Below are 13,360 nucleotides of genomic sequence, written 5' to 3' on the forward strand. Positions count from 1 at the left end.
TTATATTTCTAGATCTTCCCTATGAATAACAATGACTTGGAGGGTGTATAAATCTTTATTGGAAGGGAGGAGTAGGGTCATCCTAGAAAAAGTTTTGTGTGCAAGGGGCTTGTACATGAAGCAGGCATGTGTGAGTGTGTTAGATAAGAGTGAGTGGAGACGAATTGTTTTTGGGACCTGTCGAGCTGTTGGAGTGTGAGCAGGATAATATTTTGTGAAGGGATTCAGGAAAACCAGTTAGCTGTACTTAGAGTCCTAGAGGTGGGAAGTACAATGCCTGCACTTTAAAAGGAGGGGTTTGGAATATTGGCTGTTTGAAATGACAGCTAAACTTTGTATCTGAGCGCCTCTGCAAAGACAGTGATCATGTGTGAATTATGGTGAAAGTGTTTCTTTTTGGGTCACCTTGTCTGTGGGAGATGGCTGACATGTTGAAAAAAAATAATAATAATAATATATGACTGACTGTTGGAATGTGAGTAAGGTAACATTTATGAAGGGATTCAGGCAAACCAGTTAGCTGGACTTGAGTCCTGGAGGCACAGTGCCTGCACTCTGAAGGAAGGGTGGGGATGTTATAGTTTAGAGGGGTATCTGAATTATCATGTCATTGCCCTTCTGGCAAGACAGTGATTGAATAAGCGATAGTGAAGGGTTTTCTTTGTTGTCACCCTGCCTCAGTGGGAAACAGCTGGAGTGTTAAAATTAATAATAATAATAATAGTTATTTTATATAACCGGACTTGAGTCCTGGAAATGGGAAGTACAATACCTGCACTCTAAAGGAGGGGTTTGGGATATTGGCAGTTTGGAGAGATATATTGTGTATTTTTATACGTATATACTTCTAAACTGTTGTATTCTGGGCACCTCTGCAAAAACTGATTGTGTGAGTGAGGTAAAAGTGTTGAATGATGATGAAAGTATTTTCTTTTTGGGGATTTTCTTTCTCTTTGGGTCACTCTGCCTCGGTGGGAGACGGCTGACTTGTTGAAAAAAAAAAAATAATAGCTAATATTCGTTTTTATAATTTTGTTTAAATTTCTGATATTTTAGATCTCCTACCATGGCAGGAGGTCTTTTTGCTATGGATCGTAACTATTTCAAAGAACTTGGTGAATATGACACAGGAATGGATGTCTGGGGTGGAGAGAATCTTGAAATGTCATTTAGGGTGAGTCCCTCTTGAAATTTTTTGTAAGTGGTTCATATGTGAAGTTTTTACAAATAATTATAGAATTTATCATGATTAAATTATGTGTCTATTGTGTTGATTGCTTCTGTTTCTTTCAAGATATGGATGTGTGGCGGGGAGCTGGAAATTATACCTTGTTCTCGTGTGGGGCACATTTTCCGCCGCCGCCGACCCTATGGAGGACCAGGAGGGCAGGATTCCCTCTTGCGAAACTCATTAAGAGTGGCTCATGTTTGGTTGGATGATTATAAGGTAAGAGATAATACAAAGATGCTTGTGTATACTATATACTTCTATGCCGTCACCCTGTAGGGAGAGCATAGTGTTTAATTATGTGACCTAACTTCATTTCAGATGGTTAAAGTATCATGTCCAGTAGATGTACAATATGAAAACAAATTCCAGTATAACAGAAGGGTCGATATCAAGCACATTTTAGATTTTTTTTTTTTCTCTCTCAGGAAATCTAATTTTGGCTATATCAATGTGGTACACTGTACTTAGTAAATAGAATTGCTCCTAAATCTGTATAAGATCTGCTTCCAGTGAGGAGTAGTTAAATTAGCTGTGTCAGCTAGACACAACATACAGTGGTACCTCGAGTTTCGAACAGCTCCCAACTCGAACAATTATGTAAGTGTATTTTTGTAAGTGCTTTTGTAACTGTTTTTGGGGGTCTGAAATGGACCAATTTAATTTACATTATTCCTCATGGGAATAAATTTATTCAGTAATGGCACTCTAACAGCCATCTGGAACGAATTATGGCTGAAACTCGCGGTACCACTGTACATATATAGATTTCAACTCTTCAAAAAATATTACCTACAAATAGGTCTACTCCCTACATTTTGCTTAAAAAAATTTTGACAGCCAGTATGGGTTCCACAACAACATTAAGTTGAGATTTGCAGTTGTATGAAGGATGAAAGGAAGTCACAAAATTTACTGTTGGTTGATACTGCCAAGAAACCAGTGTCACAGAAGTAGTCTTCCCTATTCAGCAGTGTTTATTAACTGTGTTTGTCATGAGAAAGTGATAGCAAGCATTGATTGTGTGAAAAAATGATATCAAATGGTCAGTGTATGCGATATGTATAACCCTAATTTTTAAAGGGGGTGGACCAGTGAGCCAGTGGAAGGCCTCACTTAGATGACCAAAAGCTCCAGTGGCAGTTCACCATATGACTAAGACCCGCATCAGGAAACACTTCTCCTTTTTCCTGACGAATCTTGCCTAACTTGTGATATGTCTCTGCATTTAGATTAATGATCTTGTAGTAACATATCGGAATATAGAAAAGTTTTACAATGTATTGATCAGGGACTGAAACCAGAGAAATATTCCTCCTGTCATGTTGGTTATTCAGGAGAGGTTGAAGAGTCTGTTCAAGGTTTTAAGGAAGCAAGGAAAAAGTTCACCAATGGAAACTTTTGGAATGAGTCATGGGCTCTCTGTAAGATAGAAGAGACAACAAATTATCCGACACACAAACTGCAGAGCATTCAAGTGGTTGGTAACACACAAACTGCAGAACATTCAAGTGGTTGGTAACACACAAACTGCAGAACATTCAAGTGGTTGGTAACACAGTGCAGAACATTCAAGTGTTTGATAGCACACAAACTGCAGAACATTCAAGTGGTTGGTAACACACAAACTGCAGAACATTCAAGTGGTTGGTAACACAAACTGCAGAACATTCAAGTGTTTGATAGCACACAAACTGCAGAACATTCAAGTGGTTGGTAACACACAAACTGCAGAACATTCAAGTGGCTGGTAACACACAAACTGCAGAACATTCAAGTGGTTGGTAACAAACAAACTGCAGAACATTCAAGTGGTTGGTAACACACAAACTGCAGAACATTCAAGTGGTTGGTAACAAACAAACTGCAGAACATTCAAGTGGTTGGTAACAAACAAACTGCAGAACATTCAAGTGGTTGGTAACACAAACTGCAGAACATTCAAGTGGTTGGTAACACACAAACTGCAGAACATTCAAGTGGCTGGTAACACACAAACTGCAGAACATTCAAGTGGTTGGTAACACACAAACTGCAGAACATTCAAGTGGCTGGTAACACACAAACTGCAGAACATTCAAGTGGTTGGTAACACAAACTGCAGAACATTCAAGTGGTTGGTAACACACAAACTGCAGAACATTCAAGTGGTTGATAACACACAAACTGCAGAACATTCAAGTGGTTGGTAACACACAAACTGCAGAACATTCAAGTGGTTGGTAACACACAAACTGCAGAACATTCAAGTGGTTGGTAACACAAACTGCAGAACATTCAAGTGTTTGATAGCACACAAACTGCAGAACATTCAAGTGTTTGATAGCACACAAACTGCAGAACATTCAAGTGGTTGGTAACACACAAACTGCAGAACATTCAAGTGGTTGGTGACACACAAACTGCAGAACATTCAAGTGGTTGGTAACACACAAACTGCAGAACATTCAAGTGGTTGGTGACACACAAACTGCAGAACATTCAAGTGGTTGGTAACACACAAACTGCAGAACATTCAAGTGGCTGGTAACACACAAACTGAAGAACATTCAAGTGGTTGGTAACACAAACTGCAGAACATTCAAGTGGCTGGTAACACACAAACTGCAGAACATTCAAGTGGTTGGTAACACAAACTGCAGAACATTCAAGTGGTTGGTAACACACAAATTGCAGAACATTCAAGTGGTTGGTAACACAAACTGCAGAACATTCAAGTAGTTGGTAACACACAAACTGCAGAACATTCAAGTGGTTGGTAACACACAAACTGCAGAACATTCAAGTGGTTGGTAACACAAACTGCAGAACATTCAAGTGGTTGGTAACACACAAACTGCAGAACATTCAAGTGGTTGGTAACACACAAACTGCAGAACATTCAAGTGGTTGGTAACACAAACTGCAGAACATTCAAGTGGTTGATAACACACAAACTGCAGAACATTCAAGTGGTTGGTAACACACAAACTGCAGAACATTCAAGTGGTTGGTAACACACAAACTGCAGAACATTCAAGTGGTTGGTAACACACAAACTGCAGAACATTCAAGTGGTTGGTAACACAAACTGCAGAACATTCAAGTGTTTGATAGCACAAACTGTAGAACATTCAAGTGGTTGGTAACACACAAACTGCAGAACATTCAAGTGGTTGGTAACAAACAAACTGCAAAACATTCAAGTGGTTGGTAACACACAAACTGCAGAACATTCAAGTGGTTGGTAACACAAACTGCAGAACATTCAAGTGGTTGGTAACAAACAAACTGCAGAACATTCAAGTGGTGGGTAACACACAAACTGCAGAACATTCAAGTGGTTGGTAACATTTGAACTGCAGAACATTCAAGTGGTTGGTAACACAAACTGCAGAACATTCAAGTGGTTGGTAACACAAACTGCAGAACATTCAAGTGGTTGGTAGCACAAACTGCAGAACATTCAAGTGGTTGGTAACATTTAAACTGCAGAACATTCAAGTGGTTGGTAACACACAAACTGCAGAACATTCAAGTGGTTGGTAACATTTAAACTGCAGAACATTCAAGTGGTTGGTAACACAAACTGCAGAACATTCAAGTGGTTGGTAACACACAAACTGCAGAACATTCAAGTGGTTGATAACACACAAACTGCAGAACCTTCAAGTGGTTGGTAACACACAAACTGCAGAACATTCAAGTGGTTGGTAACACACAAACTGCAGAACATTCAAGATGTTGGGAACACAAACTGCAGAACATTCAAGTGGTTGGTAACACAAACTGCAGAACATTCAAGTGGCTGGTAACACAAACTGCAGAACATTCAAGTGGTTGGCAACACACAAACTGCAGAACATTCAAGTGGTTGGTAACATTCAAACTGCAGAATATTCAAGTGGTTGGTAACACAAACTGCAGAACATTCAAGTGGTTGGTAACACACAAACTGCAGAACATTCAAGCAGTTGGTAACACACAAACTGCAGAACATTCAAGTGGTTGGTAACATTTAAACTGCACAACATTCAAGTGGTTGGTAACACAAACTGCACAACATTCAAGTGGTTGGTAACACACAAACTGCAGAACATTCAAGTGGTTGGAAACATTTAAACTGCACAACATTCAAGTGGTTGGTAACATTTAAACTGCAGAACATTCAAGTGGTTGGTAACACACAAACTGCAGAACATTCAAGTGGTTGGTAACACACAAACTGCACAACATTCAAGTGGTTGGTAACACAAACTGCACAACATTCAAGTGGTTGGTAACACACAAACTGCAGAACATTCAAGTGGTTGGTAACACACAAACTGCAGAACATTCAAGTGGTTGGTAACATTCAAACTGCAGAATATTCAAGTGGTTGGTAACACAAACTGCAGAACATTCAAGTGGTTGACAGAAAACTGCAGAACATTAAGTGGTTGATAACATTTAAACTGCAGAATATTCAAGTGGTTGGTAACACAAACTGCAGAACATTCAAGTGGTTGATAACAAACTGCAGAACATTCAAGTGGTTGATAACATTTAAACTGCAGAACATTCAAGTGGTTGGTAACACAAACTGCTGAACATTCAAGTGGTTGGTAACACAAACTGCAGAACATTCAAGTGGTTGGTAACACACAAACTGCAGAACATTCAAGTGGTTGGTAACACACAAACTGCAGAACATTCAAGTGGTTGGTAACACACAAACTGCAGAACATTCAAGTGGTTGGTAACATTCAAACTGCAGAATATTCAAGTGGTTGGTAACACAAACTGCAGAACATTCAAGTGGTTGACAACAAACTGCAGAACATTCAAGTGGTTGATAACATTTAAACTGCAGAACATTCAAGTGGTTCGTAACACACAAACTGCAGAACATTCAAGTGGTTGGTAACATTCAAACTACAGAATATTCAAGTGGTTGGTAACACAAACTGCAGAACATTCAAGTGGTTGATAACAAACTGCAGAACATTCAAGTGGTTGATAACATTTAAACTGCAGAACATTCAAGTGGTTGGTAACACACAAACTGCAGAACATTCAAGTGGTTGGTAACACACAAATTGCAGAACATTCAAGTGGTTGGTAACACACAAATTGCAGACCATTCAAGTGGTTGGTAACACACAAACTGCAGAACATTCAAGTGGTTGGTAACACACAAACTGCAGAACATTCAAGTGGTTGGTAACACAAAACTGCAGAACATTCAAGTGGTTGGTAACACAAAGCTGCAGAACATTCAAGTGGTTGGTAACACACAAACTGCAGAACATTCAAGTGGTTGGTAACACACAAACTGCAGAACATTCAAGTGGTTGGTAACACACAAACTGCAGAACATTCAAGTGGTTGGTAACACACAAACTGCAGAACATTCAAGTGGTTGGTAACACACAAACTGCAGAACATTCAAGTGGTTGGTAACACACAAACTGCAGAACATTCAAGTGGTTGGTAACACACAAACTGCAGAACATTCAAGTGGTTGGTAACACACAAACTGCAGAACATTCAAGTGGTTGGTAACACACAAATTGCAGAATATTCAAGTGGTTGGTAACACACAAACTGCCGAACATTCAAGTGGTTGGTTACACACAAACTGCAGAATATTCAAGTGGTTGGTAACACACAAACTGCAGAATATTCAAGTGGTTGGTAACACACAAACTGCAGAATATTCAAGTGGTTGGTAACACACAAACTGCAGAATATTCAAGTGGTTGGTAACACACAAACTGCAGAATATTCAAGTGGTTGGTAACACACAAACTGCAGAACATTCAAGTGGTTGGTAACACAAACTGCAGAACATTCAAGTGGTTGGTAACACAAACTGCAGAACATTCAAGTAGTTGGTAACACACAAACTGCAGAACATTCAAGTGGTTGGTAACACACAAACTGCAGAATATTCAAGTGGTTGGTAACACACAAACTGCAGAACATTCAAGTGGTTGGTAACACAAAAACTGCAGAATATTCAAGTGGTTGGTAACACACAAACTTCAGAATATTCAAGTGGTTGGTAACACACAAACTGCAGAACATTCAAGTGGTTGGTAACACACAAACTGCAGAACATTCAAGTGGTTGGTAACACACAAATTGCAGAACATTCAAGTGGTTGGTAACACACAAACTGCAGAATATTCAAGTGGTTGGTAACACAAACTGCAGAACATTCAAGTGGTTGGTAACACAAACTGCAGAACATTCAAGTGGTTGATAAGTTTACAAGGGTAGTTAACCTTGCAGTAATTATCCCAGAGGAATATAATTCTGTTTTTCATGGGAGTAACTAGATGGCAACAATTATTATAAATAAATACCTAGTAGTAATTTCCTTGCTACTATATAATTTATTATTAAATTAGTACATATTGTTCACTATAGATCATTTTTAATTACTGGGACAGTAGTTGGAAATACAGAAATTGCTGTATAAAGAATAAATGTAAAGAATGACAAAAAGGCACAATACCATGACTGGAACGATACACAAATAACAGTGTGACTTTCTAAATGGTCCAAGTTGGACCAAAATGTCGTCATGAGTTCCTCTCTCCTATGTGTGGGCTTTTTGTGTAATAAATGTAAAGTTTGGTTAGTCAGTTTTAAGTTTTAGTGGGTAATACTTCTTAATATTAAGCCCTTCTCCTGTAAAAGTTACTAAATTTAAAAAGAAAAACTTCTGTTTTTCTTTTTAGGTCACCCTACCTGGGTGGGAATGGCCGGTTTGTTAAAATAAACTTCTTAATATCTTCATCCACAGGAACACTTCTTTAAAATTCGGCCTGGAGCAGAGAGAGTGGATTATGGCAATGTATCGGAGAGAGTAATGCTTAGAAAAGATCTAGAGTGTAAGCCTTTTTCGTGGTATCTAGACACTGTGTATCCAGAGCTTGGACCTCCAGGTGAAGAAAACAGAAGCAAAGGAAAAGGCATGGAACAGCCAGCTCTTGGTGTAAGGCAATTCCAGCCATGGAATAAACGCTCTAGGAACTACACACACAAATGGCAGGTCAGTAGGAATGTACTATATCTTCTAAATCTTTATTGCTGTAACCTATTCATTTGAAGATGTAAAGATTATTATTTTTCTAGATATGTTTGAATTTCCTGATGACTATGTAGGCCTGTGGGCTGCTGGCAGCAACTGCCTGCTTGACTGTGCAGTCAGTAATGAAGTCTGGTTTTAGGCCGTGCTTTGAGAGTGGAAGAACTCTGAATCGGCAACAGATATGTCATCCTTCCTTTGATGCTTTATTCTCTGGAAATTTTTCTTTATGAAAGGTTAAGACTGCCATGATGATGTATGTAATCAAAATATCAAATAAATTAATGCAAGAAGGCCTGAAGCAAAGAACTTCTGTTTTTCTTTTTTTGTAGTTACGATTAACTGGAAGCAACCTTTGTGTGGAATCAGAGGATGATGTTTCGGTTAAAGGCTCAAAATTGGTGCTGTCTCAATGCTCAGAATGGAACCGCCAAATTTTTTATCAGACTGACCGTAATGAGCTTGTCCTCTCACAACTGTTATGCCTGGAAGCTTCTGAACATCAGCCACGGATGGGGAAGTGTCATGAGATGGGTGGCTCTCAGGAATGGAAGATCAATAACCAGGTGAGTGTTAACTTGATATATTTATAACCAGCACACATCATAAGTGTTCACTTCAGTCACTTTGAGTGACTTATGAATAAGACTATTTCTACACTGTTTCCTACCTTGCTTTCAGAATTTATTTGTGCTCTGCAAAATTTATTGTTTTAAACTTAGTCCTGCAACATTGTTACTCATAATACACCTGAATTATTTAAAGTCTTGCAATAAAATGTCATAAAATAAAACATATAGTACAGAACTATTGGAAATTCATTGAGATATTACACTTATAGTTAAGTGTTTTTCAATCTTGGTAAATAGCCTAGTACTACATTTGTCTTGCTTCATGCTTGTCTGTATCTTTTACCATCTCTGACCATAAACTGTCATACATATTTAACTGGCTGTCTTCATATTTTTTTTTTTTCAGATGGGGGTAGCTCTCTACAATATAGCTGTGGGATTGTGTTTATCCGCCAGAGAAGAGAAAGTTGGAGCATCCATTACTATGGCCATGTGCTCAACACCCAAACTCGCTACTTGGGACCTTGTTGATGTTTTGTAAAAAATTTACTGTAGGAGAATTCATGAAAGTTTGTGATTCCCTATGGTTGTATTCAAAATTTAAAAAAAATTCTATTGGCACCATTATTGGCTCTTTTTTAACCCGATTTCTGCCAAATACTGTATATGCTTCAGTATAGGCCGTGATTTCTAATATTTATTTTTTGGAACAAAGTAGGGGGTTAACATGTTCAAAACTCACAAGCTGAGATGGCAAGTTACTATGGTACAGTATGAATGCTGGATTTAGTCATGTAGGGCCCCTGGGCAAACAGTGTGTGGGCTCCAACCCTGTTTTATTATTATTGCTATTATCATTATTTCCACTATTACTGCTAATATTTCTAATAATTTTGTAACTACTGCATTTCATAGTTATTATAGATTCCTTTTTAAGACCGTTATAAATTATCTGTAAATATGGTATTTGCTTCAGTCAAATATCAGAGGATTATATTATGTTTTAAATTCATTATAAATTAATATTTGCTGTTGTTGTGTATATTATTTTCTTGTATGGGGCTCCAGTTTATGGGGGACCCTGGGTAATTGCCCCCATGACCCTCTCTTCAATCTAGTCCGGATGGTACAGTACTGTATGTGTGACCACGGTTTGAGGGACATGTGTCAGAAGATGAAATTAGCTTGTTATTCCATCTTTGAAATGTAATTTGATTCTTCTACTACTGCTGCTCAGTTCTAAAAGTATGTTTGACAAACACATATTAGAAATGCTTGGATGAGAGTAGGACCTGCATAAAATGAGCTAGTATTGCAATGTTCAAATATTTTTGTTTTTTTATGCAGGAAATCACTGGCTTGGCAATAGCTGTATATAAGTGGAAAGAATTAGCTGAGACTAGGTAGTGCCAAGCATGGGCTAGTAGGCCTACTGCAGAGTTCCTGCAGTTTTTATATTTCCTTGCCATGAATGGTCTCTTGAGTCCTGTTTTCTCATTCTTATAAAACATGGGACTGAAGAGGCTACTCATGGCAAACCATTTCCTTGATAAATGTCTTGAATTGCATACAAGTTTCTTTGTCCACATAATTTTAGTATTGCCATATATGTTCCTCATACAGGAAAACTGTAGTTTGGCAGTAAGCCAGTAGGCTTACTGCATTACTGCTTTGTTTTTGTGGAAGAAAGCACTGTTTAATAAATGAGTTCTCAGTGAGTGGGAATGTGAGGCGAGACATGTGTATAACATTGGTATTTATCAAGATGTTTGGCTTGGGGGAGTTTTTTAATCCTCTGAATGAGAATGACAGCAATGAGTAGGACCTACCTAGTATCAGCCAGTAGGCCTGCTACAGTGCTCCTCTGTTCTTATTAGTGTGAAAGACTGCTTTTGTTTTTCATGAAGCAAGACCTTGATGTAATGACTCCAACACATTTTCAATCAGAGATAATTTTCCACTTTATTTTAGTCTTGTACTTTTGTTAGGCTAAACTTTATTAAGCATTATATTTTTTTGTGTGCAAAGAAGAGAATACCGCATTCAGTATTTTAATTCTCTGATGTTCCTCTTCTGTCCCTCAAGAACTAGGGTAGGCTTGTACAAGAGACATGAATGAGCAAAGATTTTTGGGCAGAAAGTCGGGGGTTTACCTTTATGCAGTCATGCTGTACTTTAGCATATACGGTAAAAGTATAATTAATATTTTTTAATGACTTGATGCACTCTCCTTTATTTTAAAAATTTTGACTGATTCTGTATATACCTTTAATGTATTTTTGTTTCAAAGTTTGAGGAATAACTTGACATATAATTAATATATTTTATAAAAAGGACACTAATGGAACTCACTATGTCATTGATAGATAATTATTTTTGGTAGCTAAGAGTTTTAAATAGAATTATTTTATCCATTATTTTTTTACCTGGTACAGCAGTCATGCATTTTTGGTTGTGATCCACTCTAGTTTAATTAGTGCAGTTTTTATACATACATGTACTTAAAACCCTACTTAAGAATTGCTCTATATATATAGTATTGAGTTATTGGCCAAGAACTCCTAGATTCCTACTTCTTGATCATTTTTTTAGCATTTTGATTTTTAAATAGCTTAATCTGGTTAAGTGCTTACAAAAATAGTTAGCCAAAATTAAACAATTCTTTTTTGTAACTTTTTTTAACCTTAATTCATGAAGCGTTAACTCTACTTGGTCATTCACTGCAGGAAGGGGTGGAGGCTTGGTCCTTTGGCCACTGTTTGCAGCCTGGTCTCAGGCCAGTCAGGTTGCTTCTGCTTTGTATTATGAGAGATACACTAAATGAAATTTGAATTTAGAAGTTCTTCAGATGTTAGCATTGTCTTAAGAATAAACTTGATTTTCATCGCCTTAAATTTCTTCTTAATTAAGTTCGACTGTTCTATTCCATATTGAAAACATTCATTACAGTGAATCTTGCTTTACAGTATAAGGAACAGTTTTGTCTTGCATTAATTTTTTGGAGAATCTTGCCTACGTTCCAAGAGTAGAATATATACATAACTCCTCTTTTCTTGTTTTTGGCCAGTCCCTCAACATTTGTAAATACTTAGCCAAAGGTTTAACTGAGAAAAGGTATTCATCATTAGGCAATTCATCAAATTTAAATCACCTCTGGTGCTGGTTTAAAGTTCTGTATATATACTTGACAACTAATCCTGCAGTCCAGGATCACACTTACTGTTTGGAGAGGGTATTCCTTGAATTTTTATGAACTGTAGAGACAGTGATACCACAACACATGTCAGAAACAATTGTCTTCAAATATTCTTTTTTTTTTCTTTTTTTTTTTTTTTTTTTTGAGTTGTGTGTGCACGGTTGGCATTAGCAAGAAAGCTGGGCTTTACAGATTTTTTCAAAATGCCTGTTTTTGAATCGTACAAAAGATGAAGGGTACTTAAAAAACAAACTAGCACATAAAATATCTATTTTAATATTTACTTTGAGGAAGAGAATTTATCCCTTTTTTGCATAATTATCAAGCAATAAAAGCTGGACATGGGTTATGAATGTATACGTATTATACTGCATTATCTGTCTAAATTTTTTTTACACCTGCATTTCTCACTGAAACGGTTAACCTAGAGAAGGACACTCATTTGCTAGCTTTTATTTAAAAAAAAACTGCATAGAGATCACAATTCAAAGGACTAAACTGCAGCATCCTCATGCATTACACAAATAACCCGCACATAGAAGAGAGGAGCTTACGACAATGTTTCGGTCTGACTTGGACCATTTGCAAAGTCACGCTCATAATGACATGATTGTAAACAACTCGCCAAATGGAGTGTTTGAACCCACGGCAAACCATTTCTAAAAGTAGCAGGCCATGGCATTATCTTCAGCCATGGTGGATGCAGAGTTCTGGAGGAAACTACTTATCAGAGATGTAGATAGGCATAATAAGTTTTACAGTGCAAGTATTACAAAACCCAAAACTATAATTATGATTGAAACTATCCTTTGATGTTCAAAATTAGGTCTGTTAGTTGTGTGCAATCTCTCAAGTGTTGCGGAAAACATCATTATCAGTAGAGTATTAGTATGCATGTCAGTGTTGTGAAGATGTGTGGGTACCCAACATACTGTGTGGTTTATGGGGATGTTTGATGTCATAAACTTCAAGAAGCATGCTATGCAACTTTTTTGGGTTTAGTGCTTAACTTGATTATACAGTATTTTTTTTATTTTTCAACAAACCACCCATATCCCACCAATGCAGGGTGACCTAAAAATAAAAACGAAAGTATTATTATTGTTGTTATTGTTATTTTACCAAGAAGCAAGCACTGGTCATGAAATTAATTAACTTGTATTGACATCATTTCCATTAGGTCATTGAAATATGAATCTGGGTTAATTTCATGTAACATTTTTGTAATACCAAATCTGGGTTAATTTCATGTAACATTTTTGTAATACCAAATCTGGGTTAATTTCATGTATCAGTTTTATAATACA

The 13,360-nt window shown here is 37.2% G+C and overlaps 1 protein-coding gene across 2 annotated transcripts in view; it reads left to right on the forward strand.

Annotated features, from left to right (window-relative positions):
* The window catches only part of Pgant35A (polypeptide N-acetylgalactosaminyltransferase 35A), a 38,544-nt gene extending 28,227 nt beyond the window's left edge, over window positions 1-10,317 (forward strand). Inside the window, exons 10-14 of one of the 2 annotated variants that reach the window (XM_070095168.1) lie at window positions 1,057-1,174; window positions 1,295-1,447; window positions 8,001-8,249; window positions 8,618-8,851; window positions 9,264-9,546. In XM_070095168.1, the coding sequence (XP_069951269.1) occupies window positions 1,057-1,174; window positions 1,295-1,447; window positions 8,001-8,249; window positions 8,618-8,851; window positions 9,264-9,398 (889 nt within the window). In that variant the 3' untranslated portion in view covers window positions 9,399-9,546. Of the gene's footprint in view, window positions 1-1,056; window positions 1,175-1,294; window positions 1,448-8,000; window positions 8,250-8,617; window positions 8,852-9,263 lie in introns of both variants that reach the window. The other variant, XM_070095169.1, reaches the window with a different exon arrangement.
* Window positions 10,318-13,360: the final 3,043 nt, after the last annotated feature.

Source organism: Cherax quadricarinatus, chromosome 49 (assembly GCF_038502225.1).
Source record: "Cherax quadricarinatus isolate ZL_2023a chromosome 49, ASM3850222v1, whole genome shotgun sequence".
Taxonomy (NCBI): domain Eukaryota; kingdom Metazoa; phylum Arthropoda; class Malacostraca; order Decapoda; family Parastacidae; genus Cherax; species Cherax quadricarinatus.